This window comes from Bos grunniens, chromosome 12, assembly GCF_055505025.1.
Source record: "Bos grunniens cultivar Pamir isolate PY7600 chromosome 12, Bosgru_T2T1.0, whole genome shotgun sequence".
Lineage (NCBI taxonomy): Eukaryota > Metazoa > Chordata > Mammalia > Artiodactyla > Bovidae > Bos > Bos grunniens.
The window spans coordinates 55,624,039-55,637,730 of record NC_141176.1 but is presented as its reverse complement, the minus strand read 5'-3'; the positions used below and the strand labels follow the sequence as shown (position 1 = coordinate 55,637,730).

At 46.8% G+C, this 13,692-nt stretch overlaps 2 protein-coding genes across 41 annotated transcripts in view; one reads left to right on the top strand and one right to left on the bottom strand.

Moving 5' to 3' along the window:
• The window catches only part of LOC147361797 (uncharacterized), a 331,684-nt gene extending 329,502 nt beyond the window's left edge, over positions 1–2,182 (bottom strand). For 17 of the 40 annotated variants that reach the window (XM_086330162.1, XM_086330161.1, XM_086330167.1 and 14 more), the window contains exon 1: positions 6–2,182. In XM_086330162.1, the coding sequence (XP_086186288.1) occupies positions 1,574–2,182 (609 nt within the window). In that variant the 3' untranslated portion in view covers positions 6–1,573. The remainder of the gene's footprint in view (positions 1–5) is intronic. The other 23 variants (XR_015138279.1, XR_015138281.1, XR_015138280.1 and 20 more) reach the window with 8 other exon arrangements.
• A 3,343-nt stretch (positions 2,183–5,525) lies between these two features.
• SPRY2 (sprouty RTK signaling antagonist 2) lies at positions 5,526–7,292 on the top strand. Its single transcript, XM_086330153.1, has one exon. It carries the CDS (start codon positions 5,526–5,528, stop codon positions 6,471–6,473), a length of 948 nt encoding a protein of 315 aa, XP_086186279.1. The 3' UTR covers positions 6,474–7,292.
• Positions 7,293–13,692: the final 6,400 nt, after the last annotated feature.

Sequence of the window (13,692 nt, the reverse complement as noted above, 5' to 3'; positions counted from 1 at the left end):
CTTACATGAAAAACGTCTTTTTATTCTTTGTGAACCGGCCGGACCAAGGTACATTTTGGAAGGCAACCCCGGCTGCTCTCGTGGAGTCGCGTTGAAGAAAGCAACCCCAGCCCCGCGCCGGGCGAGTGGGCGCCCCCTGGTGGCCCGACGGGCCGCGAGCGCAGCGGCGCCTGCGTCCGCTCGGAGGCTCGGAGGACCTGAGGACCCGGGCGTCCGGTGAGCGGCCGGGGCTAGGGGAGGCCCCGTTGTCCCGGGGACGCCGCGGAGCAGGCGGACTTAGCCCGGTCCACCCGCACCCGAGGGGTGGGGGGGACAGGAGGCCAGCGTCCGGAAATAACGCAGGCCACTTCCCCTGCCACCTCTGGTTCCAAACCCGGGGCGAGGAGCCCTAGAGAAACATGGAGAAGGCAGGGGAGAAAGCGTGGCCGGGAACACGCCCGGGACATCCGCAGACGAAGGCTCGGGACAGGGCGGCGAGCGCCAGGGCGGTTGTGAACCGAGGTGGGCTGGAACCAGACCCGGGAAATCTAGCACCACGTTTTCCTAGCAGTTTCAAGAACTCTAACCCCAGGACCGCGAGGTCGCAGGTGCTACCTGGGAGTTCTGACCGTACTTCCCTGTAAAGTAAAATCATTCTGTAAATCATTCTGAATCCAATATTAAGAGTGTGTTGGGGGGGGGGTGTTAATTTCCCATTGGTGCTCCCACGTTCCTGCACGTTTCTTTGTAAACGATCGGCAGTTAGAGCAGTGCATATGTATGCATTTCCTATCTTTACATTTCTTTTTGTAAGTGGGAAAATAGATCACCTTCAAAATGGACAACAGAATCTTATTGGGGAGTGTTCTACGTGACAAGGAGAGTCGGAAATGAAAGATGATTCTTCTAGTTGAGGAGGAAATCTGCAGTGGAACAGCGAGCCCCCTCCCATTTCAGAAGCCCGTGATGTGGCCCTTAGTTATCGTGTACGTGTGTAGGATTGAGTTAACTAAAATTTTTAAAGGCCTAGACTGTAGCATTTCCATCAGCAATTGCGTGAAACAAAACGGTAAGAAAGATCTTCACAAATCTTCCATCTGTACCTCACTCCCTCTGTTAGAACATCTAATATTAAACCGAAAAGCTACAATTGACACCATCAAAAGCAAATCCCGGCCAGAGCAGAAGGTACTTGAAACCCAAATCTGCATTCCGCCCCTCTCGTACGCCGCTCGGAGGTGGGGGAGGCGGTTTGTCCCGGTGCCTGGTGTATAATCGGGTTAATCCAGTAGACAAAGGATAAACCAATAGCCCTCCCACCTCACTTCCCGCTCCCCTACCCCTCCCCCTGCTTCTCTCCCCGTCGCCCCCTCGAGGGGGAATAGAAAAGGGGAGAGCCTGTCTTGCAATGGATTCCGAAGAAAGTCTCAAAACCCGCAACTGGTTTTTAGTGCTAACATAGCCTGGCCGGGATTAGTCTAAAACGTTCATTCCCTTCTCCTAGTGGCGGGGAGAAAGTTCCCTAAATCCACCGAGCTCAAGGTTCGTCCTCCTGGCCTCTGGGGAAAACTTTAAGGTCAGTGTTTCCTTGAAACTAGATCAACTGACCCCGCCGTGCCCAGCCCGGCCCCGCGGGCACCGCGCGTGACGGCGGCCCGGGCGGCAGGACCGGCCCGGGTACGCGCGGGGCGGCGCGGTTGCCCTTTTGAATGCCTCCTGCGGCTCGGAGCGCTGGCGGGCGCTGGAGTGTGAGTGAATGTAGCCCCGCGGAGCCAATGAGCTGGGACCGGATGCGATATATCCTCTGGGACAACAACTGCTCTGTTCCGCCTCGGATCCACATGACGCCATTTACTGCTGCCGCGGCCGCCGCAGAGCTCCCTGCCTCCTCCGGAAAGGCGAGGGCGCAGGCCAACGGCGAGCCCCCCCCCCGCGGCCGGGCCCCAGACCCTCCTCCTTCTCCTCCTCCTCCTCCTCTTTCGCACCCACCGCCCCCGCCTCGGCCTCGCCGCCGCGCCTCCACAACGCCCAGTCTGCACCGCCGAGAGCTGCGCGCCGCAGCGCGAGCGGAGAAGAGGGGCCGGCGGAGCGCGCAGCGCCCAGGCCCCCGCGCCCGCCCGGCCCGGCTCGGCCCGTCCCGCCGCCCCGCGCGCCCCCGCGCCGCCTCCGCTCGGACGCGGCCGTGGCTGCACGACTTGGCCATCTGGCTTTTAGGTCCTCGCGAAGGCCGTTTTCTTTTCTCAATTCGCTCATCTGGGAGAGGAGACTCGCCGTTGGCGCTTCGGCCTCCAGTTCATTGAGAAAAAAGGGGGAAAAAAAAAAGGAAATACTCCGCGTGCGCTTCTAGAAGGGGGGTCGCCTCCAGCCCCGAACTCCAGAGTGTTCTTCGGCTAGGACTTGGCTCCGGATTTTTTTCCTCTCCTTTTCTCGTCCAGCCAATCGCTCAGAAGTTAGACTGAAGCAGAGTTTGGAAGGAAGGAGAGGCAAAAAGTTTGCATCAGGGCTGGATTTATTTGCACATCTCGGAAAGAAGAGAATCCAACGGAGAGGGGTTGGTGCAAAGCCGCGATCACGGTGAGGCGCGTTTGGCCGGCTCTTCCCTTCCTGGCGCCGCGGCCGGCGCGTTGTGGGCAACATGGAGTAGGTGCAGCCGGACCGGCAGTGGGGTCCGGCTCTCCTCGGGCCTCCCTTTCTCTCCCCCGCAGGTTTTCCGTGGGGAGCCCAGGAACTGCCCGCGGATCAGCCTTGCCCCGGCCTCGGCCTTCCTCGGCGGCGCGAGGGTGGGGGGGCGGTTGCAGCGCGCGCGGGGTGCCGTGTCCCCGGCCCCACGACCCAGCGCACCGGCGCTGGGGGTCTCCGGGTGGCGGCCGGCTCACGGCGGCGCACTGGCCGCGAACTGGGCGCCGAGAGCGGGAGAGGCAGGGAACCACTTTGTGTTTTCCAGGGCGCCGCTGAAGGCGCCCGCACTTCGAACCTGTTCTCTCCGGGGAAGGCAGGTCCCGGGAAAGGCAGTCCCGAGGCAGGGGCGCCGGGGTACCGAGGGAGTGCGGGTCGCTGCCTCGCGGGTGGAAAAAAAGAGGACAGGGTGGCGAGTGGAGGGCGCCCCCGCCTCAGCTCGGCGTGGACTGCGGCGAGCACGCAGAGGGTGGGAGCGTCGCCCTGCCTGGCGCCGCGTCTCCGCGGTTCGGAAGTGCAGCTTTCTCTTTTTTCCGTTCGCCGCGGTCGGCCTGGGTCACGCTTTTTTTTTTTTTTTTTTGGACGATTGGGCTGACCCAGCACAGGAAGAAAGTCATCAAGCGGTCGCGATCGTTTTCCATTACCTGAAAATAGGTGGCAAAAGAGACTAGGTTTGGGTTTTTTTTTTTTACTTTACTTTGATGGACTGATCCACTTTTTTTGTGTGGTTGCTGCTGTTTTTTTAATTCGGAACCTTGTGCGTTTTTACAATGCGGTTTCTGTGTCGGATTGCCCCACCCTTGTGCTGAAGTCCTTTCTCCCTCATCCTTAGTCTGATCACACACAGTTCTTAATGGGGGGTTTAAAAGTGGTGGTGGTGGAGGGGGGGTGTTGACGAGGGAGCATGGGGCGGGGGTGGGGTGGTGCTGCGAAGGGGAAGAGGGATCAGAGGAAATAACTTTAGCAAACCTCCTTACCCCCCAAAAGATGCTACTTTGCACTGCAAGCATAGCGGCAAGTGTCCAGCTTAGGGACCTGGGTCTTGCATGCTCGGCGTAAGGCGCTGGAAAATGTTCTTAATTTTTAAAGCAATTTTTCTGAGACTTGAATACATATCTGCATACAGATGTATATTTTTAATATACAGGCGCGTGCACATTGCAGGCATTGCCCCTCAGGTCAGCGCAGGGTGGCGTCGCCGAGTGTGCCAGGGTTAGATGACCCGGCTCTGTGTCTCAGGCAGGACTTTCTTCCTCGCGGAGTCGGGGCTGGAAACCAGTGCCCTGCGTTCGAGGGCCTTGGCCGGAACGTCCTGCGATGGGCTGTGTGACCTCCGCCTGAGGGTGAAGCGGCCTCCCTCTTGGACCTGGGAGCCAGTTCTTCGGGGTGGGAGAGATTTCTATCTGGAAAGGCAGGGAGGGGTTCCTCCAGCGTTCCAGGGCATGTTCCTTTGCTAGGCACCCCCGCCCCTTCCCCCCCACCCCCGCCCCCGCCTGTCTGTCCGTCCCGGGCTTGTGCGCAGGGGGCCAGCTTGGCCGCTGGGCTGCGTCTGTCCTCCCGGAGAAAAGTCCCTCGGGGCTCCGACAGAGTCCCACCTGCTGGGGACGGCGTTGGAGCGCAGATAGAGCCGATAAACTAAGAACAGCGCTGTCTTGTCTGCCTTTCTGTTGGAGCTGAGATCCGGTTTCCAACTCTGCCTTTTTCCGAATTGGAAGGCGTGTGTCACCTGCCTGTGTCTGTTTTCTAAAAAATCAGACTGGATGAAGGTCCACTTTTGCGCGTTTTTGGTCATTGTAGACTGGGTTGACAAAGAGGATGGTCGTTTTGAAATTTAACAGAGGGATGGCAATTTAAGCGGTTGCTTGTCAGGATTGATAGATTTGCGATGTGACACTTGAATTTTTAAATCACTTCCTGTTATCACCAATCAGTGTATGTTTTCAATTATTAGGTTTTGGGAAATGGGCAAAAGCAGTTAAGATTTTGACGTGATTCATTTCTAAAACAGGGAAAACGGGTCTTTTAGCTGCAGAATTTAAGATTTTCTCCGAGGCTTTCAGGTTGTAAAATATGTGATTCTCAAGTTGTTGGGAAGTTGAAAAAAAGTTCCTCTCTTTTGTTGCTGGAGGTGTAAGTTTGCTCTATTGTATTCCTGGCACCTAACAGGATTTAAATTGATGTATTTTCAATTCTATAACTTTGTGCTACTATATAGTTAATGATAATGCATGATTGTTGTATAAACTGTATATTCCTGGGGAAGAGAAGTATTTACCCTTTTTTTGCATGTCATTTCATCCTATGGGATTTTGTAAAGTCACAGAATAGTTCAAGCTGTTTAATGTAAAAGCAGATGTAAAGTAGGAACCAAGAATTTCTAGGCTGTATCTATTGAAGTTCCAGGCAAAAATGACCATGATAAGTTGAAACCTATTTCACAATTTGAAAAGGTATTCAGCTTTTGAAAATGTCAGTATGAGTTATGTTCCAAGAGTACTTTCCTGCAGTTTTTATAGGGAACCTGAACCTTGCAGATTTTTTGCTTATACGAGTAAGGAATCCTTACTCATGTGATTGAAGCAGAGATCAGTTTGGTGTCACTACACTTCACAGGATTAAAGAACAGTGGATACCTAGCTGTAATTTTTACTTTTGGGTACAGGCGTGGATAAGACAGCTGTCCTAATATGTTCCACAGCCACTCCATTTTCAAAGTCTGTTTCTCCAGAGGATGTGGGGAGTGAAGAGTTAAGCCAGGTGGGTGGAGAGTGGGTAGTATTCTGGAGTGTAAACCGTCTCCTTCCTCTTGGTTTCCGCAGGAATTCAGATGTGTTCTCAGCCTGCTGGAGTGACTACACTTCCCAGACCTGATGGAGGCCAGAGCTCAGAGTGGCAGCGGGTCACAGCCATTGCTGCAGGCACCCCGTGACAGTGGCCGGCAGCGTGGGGAGCCCGACCCCAGGGACGCCCTCCCCCAGCAGGTACACGTGCTGTCTCTGGATCAGATCAGGGCCATCCGGAACACGAATGAGTACACGGAGGGGCCCACTGTGCTCCCCAGAGCTGGGCTCAAGCCTGCTCCTCGCCCCACGGCCCAGCACAAACATGAAAGACTCCACGGGCTGCCCGAGCCCCGCCAGCCCTCCCGGCCCCAGCACCCGCCGGCCCACCCTTCAGCCAGGGCCTCTCTAGCCCGGTCCATCAGCACAGTCAGCTCGGGCTCTCGCAGCAGCACGAGGACAAGTACTAGCAGCAGTTCCTCCGAACAGAGGCTCCTAGGATCCTCCTTCTCCTCGGGGCCTCTGGCAGACAGGATCATCCGAGTGCAGCCCAAATCGGAGCTCAAGCCAGGTGAGCTGAAGCCACTGAGCAAGGAAGATGTAGGGCTGCACGCCTACAAGTGTGAGGACTGCGGCAAGTGCAAGTGCAAGGAGTGCACCTACCCGAGGCCTCTGCCGTCAGACTGGATCTGCGACAAGCAGTGCCTTTGCTCGGCCCAGAACGTGATCGACTACGGGACCTGCGTGTGCTGTGTGAAGGGTCTCTTCTATCACTGTTCCAACGACGACGAGGACAACTGTGCGGACAACCCGTGCTCTTGTAGCCAGTCTCACTGTTGTACACGTTGGTCAGCCATGGGCGTCATGTCCCTCTTTCTGCCTTGCTTATGGTGTTACCTGCCAGCCAAGGGTTGCCTTAAATTGTGCCAGGGGTGTTATGACCGGGTGAACAGGCCTGGGTGCCGTTGTAAAAATTCAAACACAGTTTGCTGCAAAGTTCCCACTGTCCCACCCAGGAACTTTGAAAAACCAACATAGCATCATGAATCAGGAAGATTGCAGTCATAAGGATTATTTCCCTCTGCCCCTCCTTTTTTTTTTTTTTTAAATACACACATATGCAACCAACTAAACAGCTAGAATCTTGGCACTGTTGATAGAGGGTTGGGATATCCTGTGCTGTTTGCAGTGAAATGCTTTTTTCATCCATGTGCCATTTTAATTGATATGCTTGTTAGAACTCAGCTAGTGGAGCTCAGAGTATGGGATACAGACATTGGTGACCTACATGTTGCATAAGCTAAAGCAATAGACACTCTAGGTGAAGTTTTTGTTTGTGAATAGTACTTGCAAAATTTGTAAATTAGCAGATGACTGCCCCTCTCCCTTCCCCCACCCCCGTTGTTTTCTCCAGAGATAATGTGCTATATTTTTGTATATACAATAATATTTGCAACTGTGAAAAACAAGTTGTGCCGTACTATACGGCACATTCACAAAATATTATACTAATATGTTGTACATTCGGAAGAATGTGAATCAATCAGTATGTTTTTAGATTGTATTTTGCCTTACAGAAAGCCTTTATTGTAAGACTCTGATTTCCCTTTGGACTTCATGTATATTGTACAGTTACAGTAAAATTCAACCTTTATTTTCTAATTTTTTTCAACATATTGTTTAGTGTAAAGAATATTTATTTGAAGTTTTATTATTTTATAAAGAAGAATATTTATTTTAAGAGGCATCTTACAGATTTTGCCCCTTTTATGAGGATGTGATAGTTGCTGCCAATGAGGGGTTACAGATGCATATGTTCAATATAAAATAGAAAATATATTAACGTTTGAAATTAAACTGAGCTGTATTGTCTTATTTTACATTTTCTTTGGTTTTTTTTTTTTTGAAGTGAAAAACCATTTTAGAAATAGTATTTCAGTGACATATACTTTCACTTATCTTATGCTTGCTGCTTTAAAGTGGAGATTTGGTGATTTTCAGGGATAATTCTAGCAATCAGGAGAAATAATTGAGCACTTGACTCACTTAACGGTATTAATCATAGGAGGGCTCATTTTGGCTCCTGTTGTTTTGCTGATTTGCAGACTAGCCTTTGTTTTGCAGGTTTAAAAAAAAATCTTAAGGAATTCATTCAGGAGACTTACCTAAAAGATGAACCATTAGACTTTTTTTTTTATATAAAGTTATTAAGAATGAATGTCAAGGCTGATTTAAGACCAGAGAAATGAATCTGGTTCAACATTTATTGACTGGTCTCTATGTGTCAGGCATGCAGTAAACACAGATCAATGCTTACAATTGAGGCAAAATGTTTTCTTGACTTAACTGGCCGTGTTTTTCCTAGTCTCTGGTTTTAGACTGTTGGGCTTATCGCCATGATACAAGAAAAAGACATGGAAAATATAACTTGTTTTGATTCAGGTACTGGGTATCAAGGAATTTCATCCTATATTGGCCTAATAATTCAGGCCCAAGCAGCCCCAACTTAGCTGTTTGAGAGGCCAACTTGAGAGTCCCTGTCTTAGTTGTTTAATCAGATTATCCAGGAAATTGTTAAATTTTACACTGGGAAAATTTTACACTGCAGTATGGCAAAAAAAAAGCCAGTGTTTGTAGTTATCTTTTGGAAGCAAGCATACAACAAGCTCTTACAAGCCCATCTTGACAAATACTGGGTTTTCTTATTTGTAATAAGTCACTTGATTAGTCACTTCATGGCTGATTATTTTTTTTTCCAAAAGCACAAGCTTTTGCTGCCAAGAATCACCGGAAGTCTAGGAAATGATTTACCTGTCATTATTGTTTAATCTCTCGTTTCCTGTTCTAAGGTCTTAGTTAAGAAGTCTTAGTACAGGCTGTCTTCTGTTTTGTTTTTTGAAATTGGCTTTCAAGGAACTATATAGCCTCCTAAACCAAGACATTGCTATAATGTTTTGCTGTAAAAGGACACCTTTAGTACCCTCTATGCTTTTCAAAAAACACAAAGCTTAAATTAATTGGGAAATTATTTACTCTTTGGTCTCAACTTTGGAATACTGAATGTTGCAATTCTAATACTCTTAAGGTCTAATCCTGATGGTCTCAGAATTAGAATATTAGGGAAAAAATAGGGCAGAGTTTCTTATTCACTATATAGTTTTTCAGAATTTATAAAGCACAAAAATTTTGATTAACCAGTTTCTGACTGTTCATCAGACAGATACTGCCATATGCACTGATAAAACTATTTTGGTATAGAAATTCTGAGAGTTCCTTTTTTTTCTTTTTAACACATGAGCAGCTTTCAAAATCTAATCTAGATAAATTTATCAGATGCCATTGGGCGTTTATTGAAAATGTAGATTAAGGACCTCTTTCCATGATTATTGAATCAGTTTCTTATCCTGTTGCTTAGGGATTTGCATTTTTAATCATTCTACTAGTGATTATGTATAGTTTGAGACCTACTGAATTAGAAATTGCTAATTTGTCTTTTTTTGTTTTTTGAGTGAAGTCCGTTGTAAACCATAATTCACTAGTTTGAATGTGGAACATGGTAATAAACCAGCTGAAGCTAGAAGAGAACTTGGCATGCTGCTGCTGCTAAGTCGCTTCAGTCGTGTCTGACTCTGTGCGACCCCAGAGCCCACGAGGCTCCCCCATCCCTGGGATTCTCCAGGCAAGAACACTGAAGTGGGTTGCCATATCCTTCTCCAATGCAGGAAAGTGAAAAGTGAAAGTGAAGTTACTCAGTCGTGTCCGACTCTTTGCGACCCCATGGACTGCAGCCTACCAGGCTCCTCTGTCCATGGGATTTTCCAGGCAACAGTACTGGACTGGGTTGCCATTACCTTCTCCAAGAACTTGGCATAAGTATATATAAAGTCCTGATAAAAATTATTTAAAGATAAATAAGGAAAACTGGATTCCTCAAGAAGCTTCCAACTAATCTATTAAATGTTGAGTTTGTCTATAAACCAATAGAGAATTCATTTTCAGAATATAAAAACTGAAATATTAAATGACTATCTAAACAGGTTGAAAAAGCTGATGTTCACTTTTCAGTGTGTTAAAAGAGTTTTTCAGTGTTCCAGGTCATCTCACTAAGGTGGAGGAATCATCACCTCAAATTCATGAAAATTCTTATAAATACCAGTCGATAAGGCAGTGGTCATTATTTGGATATTGTGATAGGTTAAAAGTACAATGATACAGTCAGCATTAGTTGACTGCTTAGCATTTAGAGATATCTTCACTATATATTCTGGTTTCTTGCCTTTTATTTTCTTAGAAACTATTGAAATTCATTTAAGGATGACAAATTGATTGCTGTTACTGAAAACAGTCATTTATGTGTGTTGAGATTTTAAGTCCCTGCCAGGGCTCTCCTTGTCAGAACATGCTCTGGGCATTGTCTGTGAAAGAAGAAAGCCAAAACCAAGTGCAGGTACTCCCAACCAAACTTTGTGCATAAATTCTTTCTCCAATACACCTTTGTCTCAGGGACTACTTGCCTCCAGGTTATGTAAGATAGTGATGAGGTCAGATAAATGAGTTCACTCTTTGCCCAGTGCGGCAAGATGCTGGATAGACGGTTGATGGGTTTGACGCTTTTGAACATGCATGTCAGAACTTTCAAAGGTTTATGGGTTTTGAGTTTCACTTGCAGTAACATCCCAAATTGGCCATTTACCCTCCTCTCTTAAATGTGCAGAAAGACCAGGATGTGTGTGCCAAAGTCTCAGCTTTGAAAATGGGCTAAACAGTGTAGATCAAAAACATTGTTAGTCATCTTGCGCACGATAGTTCACACTATTTTAGTAACGGAAAATACAAATAGGCGTTAACTAGTTACATGAATAGTGTATCAGTATCCATTCTTTGGTTTTTAGTATTTATTAAGACACAAGTGATGTTCATTTCTACTTTAGGCCAATTGCTTCATTTCTCTGAAATACCAAGGTTGTGTCTCCATTGAGTGAAGAATAGAGCAGAATTTTAAAATAAGGCCTGTCCGATTTCTCTGAACTGATTGTCAGAATGAAGCTTTACATCTGGATTACTTAACCACTGGTTTGGCCGCTTATGGGAGGATAAAGCTGCCAGATTATAGTTTGGGTTTCATTTGGATATCATTCATTCCTCTATCTGCCTTATAAAATGAGAGACAACTATGTGAATAATGAAAGACAATGTGCATTTTACTTACTATACCTCTGGTCAAAATTAAAGATACTTGTTTAACTTACAGTCAAAGGGAGAAATATATCTAGCATATAATACATGTTATGTAATATACATTATATTCTATATAGAGAGAATATAAAAATATATAGATGCATAGCAAATAAGAAAAAAAGATTAACACTTGACTATTCAAATGTTTCCATGTTTTTCTTTTTTTACTTTTTGGCTATATCAAGAGGCATATGGGATCTTAGTTTCCCAACCAGGTATCAAACCCAAGTGCTTTGCATTGGAAGGCAGATTTCCTGGACCGTAAGGGAAGTATCTCACATTTTTATTTAAAAGTACGTTTTTATCAACCTAAAGAATTTTTTAAAACCAGTCTTAGTTGGTAACTAATGTTTTTTGAACTATTAAAGGAGATTAGAATGAAGCCTGTTGCCTTGGCCTCTGGATTGGCTACATGAGCATATAAAGCTTCAACATACTTCAAAGGAGTTTATTTCTCAAAGCAGTCCTAATGCACAGAGAAGAAATAAAATTTTAGCTTAATACAGGGACCACACACCCCTACCCCTGGAATGGAATTTGAGCCTGAAAATATCAATAATTACGCATTTCAGTTTAACACTTTTTATTTTTGAATGCCTACGCCTTACCCATCACAGGGCTAGTTGTTGAAGTATAAAAGGAAAGGGTTAATGACCAATGCAAGACAGGACTTTTCACAGCAAAGGCACAAGCAAGGTGCCATGAAACACAGAAGACGGGTAAAGCACTGATGTGTTCTCTGTGGTGGGTTTGGTCTCCAGGGCTTTGCAACAGTTGTGTATATGTGCTCACTCAATCATGTCCAACTCTTTGCCACCCCATGGACTATAACCTGCCAAGCTCCTCTGTCTGTGGGATTTCCCAGGCAAGAATACTGGAGCAGGTTGCTATTTCCTTCTCCAAGGGATATTCCTTGCCCAGGGATCAAACCTGGATCTCCAGTGTCTCTTGCAGTGGCAGGCGGATTCTTTACCATTGAGCCACCTGGGTAGCCCATTTAAATAGCCGTGGAGTTTTTTGCTCAGGGAGATGCAATAGGACTACCTTTATTCATTAAATAAAACTATATTCACCATGCTTGTGTGTTAAATTCTAAGTGAAATGTAGAGATGTTCGATTAATACTTGGACACCTATAATTTGCTATGAATGGCACCCCACTCCAGTACTCTTGCCTGGAAAATCCCATGGACGGAGGAGCCTGGTAGGCTGCAGTTCATGGGGTCGCTAAGAGTCAGACATGACTGAGCGACTTCACTTTCTCTTTTCACCTTCATGCATTGGAGAAGGAAATGGCAACCCACTCCAGTGTTCTTGCCTGGAGGCTCCCAGAGACGGGGGAGCCTGGTGGGCAGCCGTCTATGGGGTCACACAGAGTTGGACACGACTGAAGTGCCTTAGCAGCAGCAGCAGCAGCATTCTTAATTTCATGATTCATTAAAACTTTTCTCTAAAAATACATTTTTAAGATATGTAACTAAGACATAAGTTGGAAAGATCTATTTATTCTTGCTTTTCCCGTTTTTGTTGGAATTTACCTCTTGTCATTAACCTATAATTTGAGCATGCTTCTGTACCTAGAAAAATGAATACTCATGAAGAACAAATTGGGGATAAACAAGCTGAGAAGAAAAAATGTGTTCATGATAGTGTGAAAGGAAGTAGTTGAGCTTTGGAGTAATTCCACCCTTGCCAAAACACAATGTCAGAGACCTGGCTTTGCAGATTCACAGAGCTTCCTAGGTGACTCAATGGTATGGGTTTGATCCGTAGGTCAGAAAGATCCCCTGAAGGAAGAAATGACAACCCACTCCAGTATTCTTGCCTGGAAAATCCCGTGGACAGAGGAAGCTGGCAGACCGCAGTCCAGTGGATCACAGAGAGTCAGGCACGACTGAGCACACACATGTGCACATGGCTCTCAAAGCCCAGGTGAACACCGTTGGCACCCAAGTCAGTGAAGTGAAAGTCACTCAGTTGTGTCTGACTCTGCGACCCCATGGACTGTAACCCACCAGTCTCCTCTGTCCATGGGGATTCTCCAGGCAAAAGTATTGGAGTGGGTTGCCATGCCCTCCTTCAGGGGATCTTCCCAACTCAGGGATCGACCCTGGGCTCCCGCATGGCAGGCAGATTCTTTACCATCTGAGCCACCAGGAAAGCCCACCTAAGTCAGTAGAACTTCCATTTTTAAAAAATGGTTCTGTGTTCCCATAACATCTGTTTTATTGACTCACATAGGGTTTACAGTCAAGCAGGGTTCTGGTAACTACCATATTTGTAACACTAAATATGGCTCTGGTAACTACCATATTTGTATCATCTCTCATTTCTGCAAGTTCTTAATAGGCCCAATGCATCCTTCCTAGACCTGGCTTTCCTGCTCCAAAGTGGGCACAAAGTAGCCCTCATACCCTCTGCTAGTCATACCAGAAACTGTTCCCGAGTTTCCTGCTCCAAGTCACAAGTTCCAAACTACGTTTTAGGGTCACTGCGAATGTTATAAAGTTTAGTGACGAAGCAGCCCTGCATGCATCAAGCTGCAGCACAGAGGCTTGGGATCAGCATTTAGCACCTGCTATGTTGGCACACTAGTGGCGAGGATGTCCTGAGAGAGATTTGTCTCTAACCCATCCCTCTGCCAACAAGGCATTGACTCCAGGAGCACCAACAACCACACAGTCAACATTCGTATTCAGGTCCCCATGTCACCTGGATTCTGACCACACATTTAGGATACAGCCCAATTCGATTTTGTTCCAACCATTCATTAACACGACACCTTGAAGCTTAAACTTTGGAAATGGATTCTTTTACAAACTATTGATCTGATTCTCATCATCTGTGAGAATTTATAAGAACCCAATAATGTGTCTTCAGAGCCTTTGCCCTGACATGTGAATGATAAAAACTACAGGCTCAGAGTGCAACTTCTGGTCACTGACTTATATTTAAGGTGTATCTTCAGTGTAAAAGATGTTACAGTAAGTGGGGGGGAAACGCAGTCATTTAGATCTGTG

What these genes read in the sequence shown, in the direction of transcription:
- SPRY2 (XM_086330153.1), top strand. Translation starts at nt 5,526, where the DNA reads ATGGAGGCCAGAGCTCAGAGTGGCAGCGGGTCACAGCCATTGCTGCAG.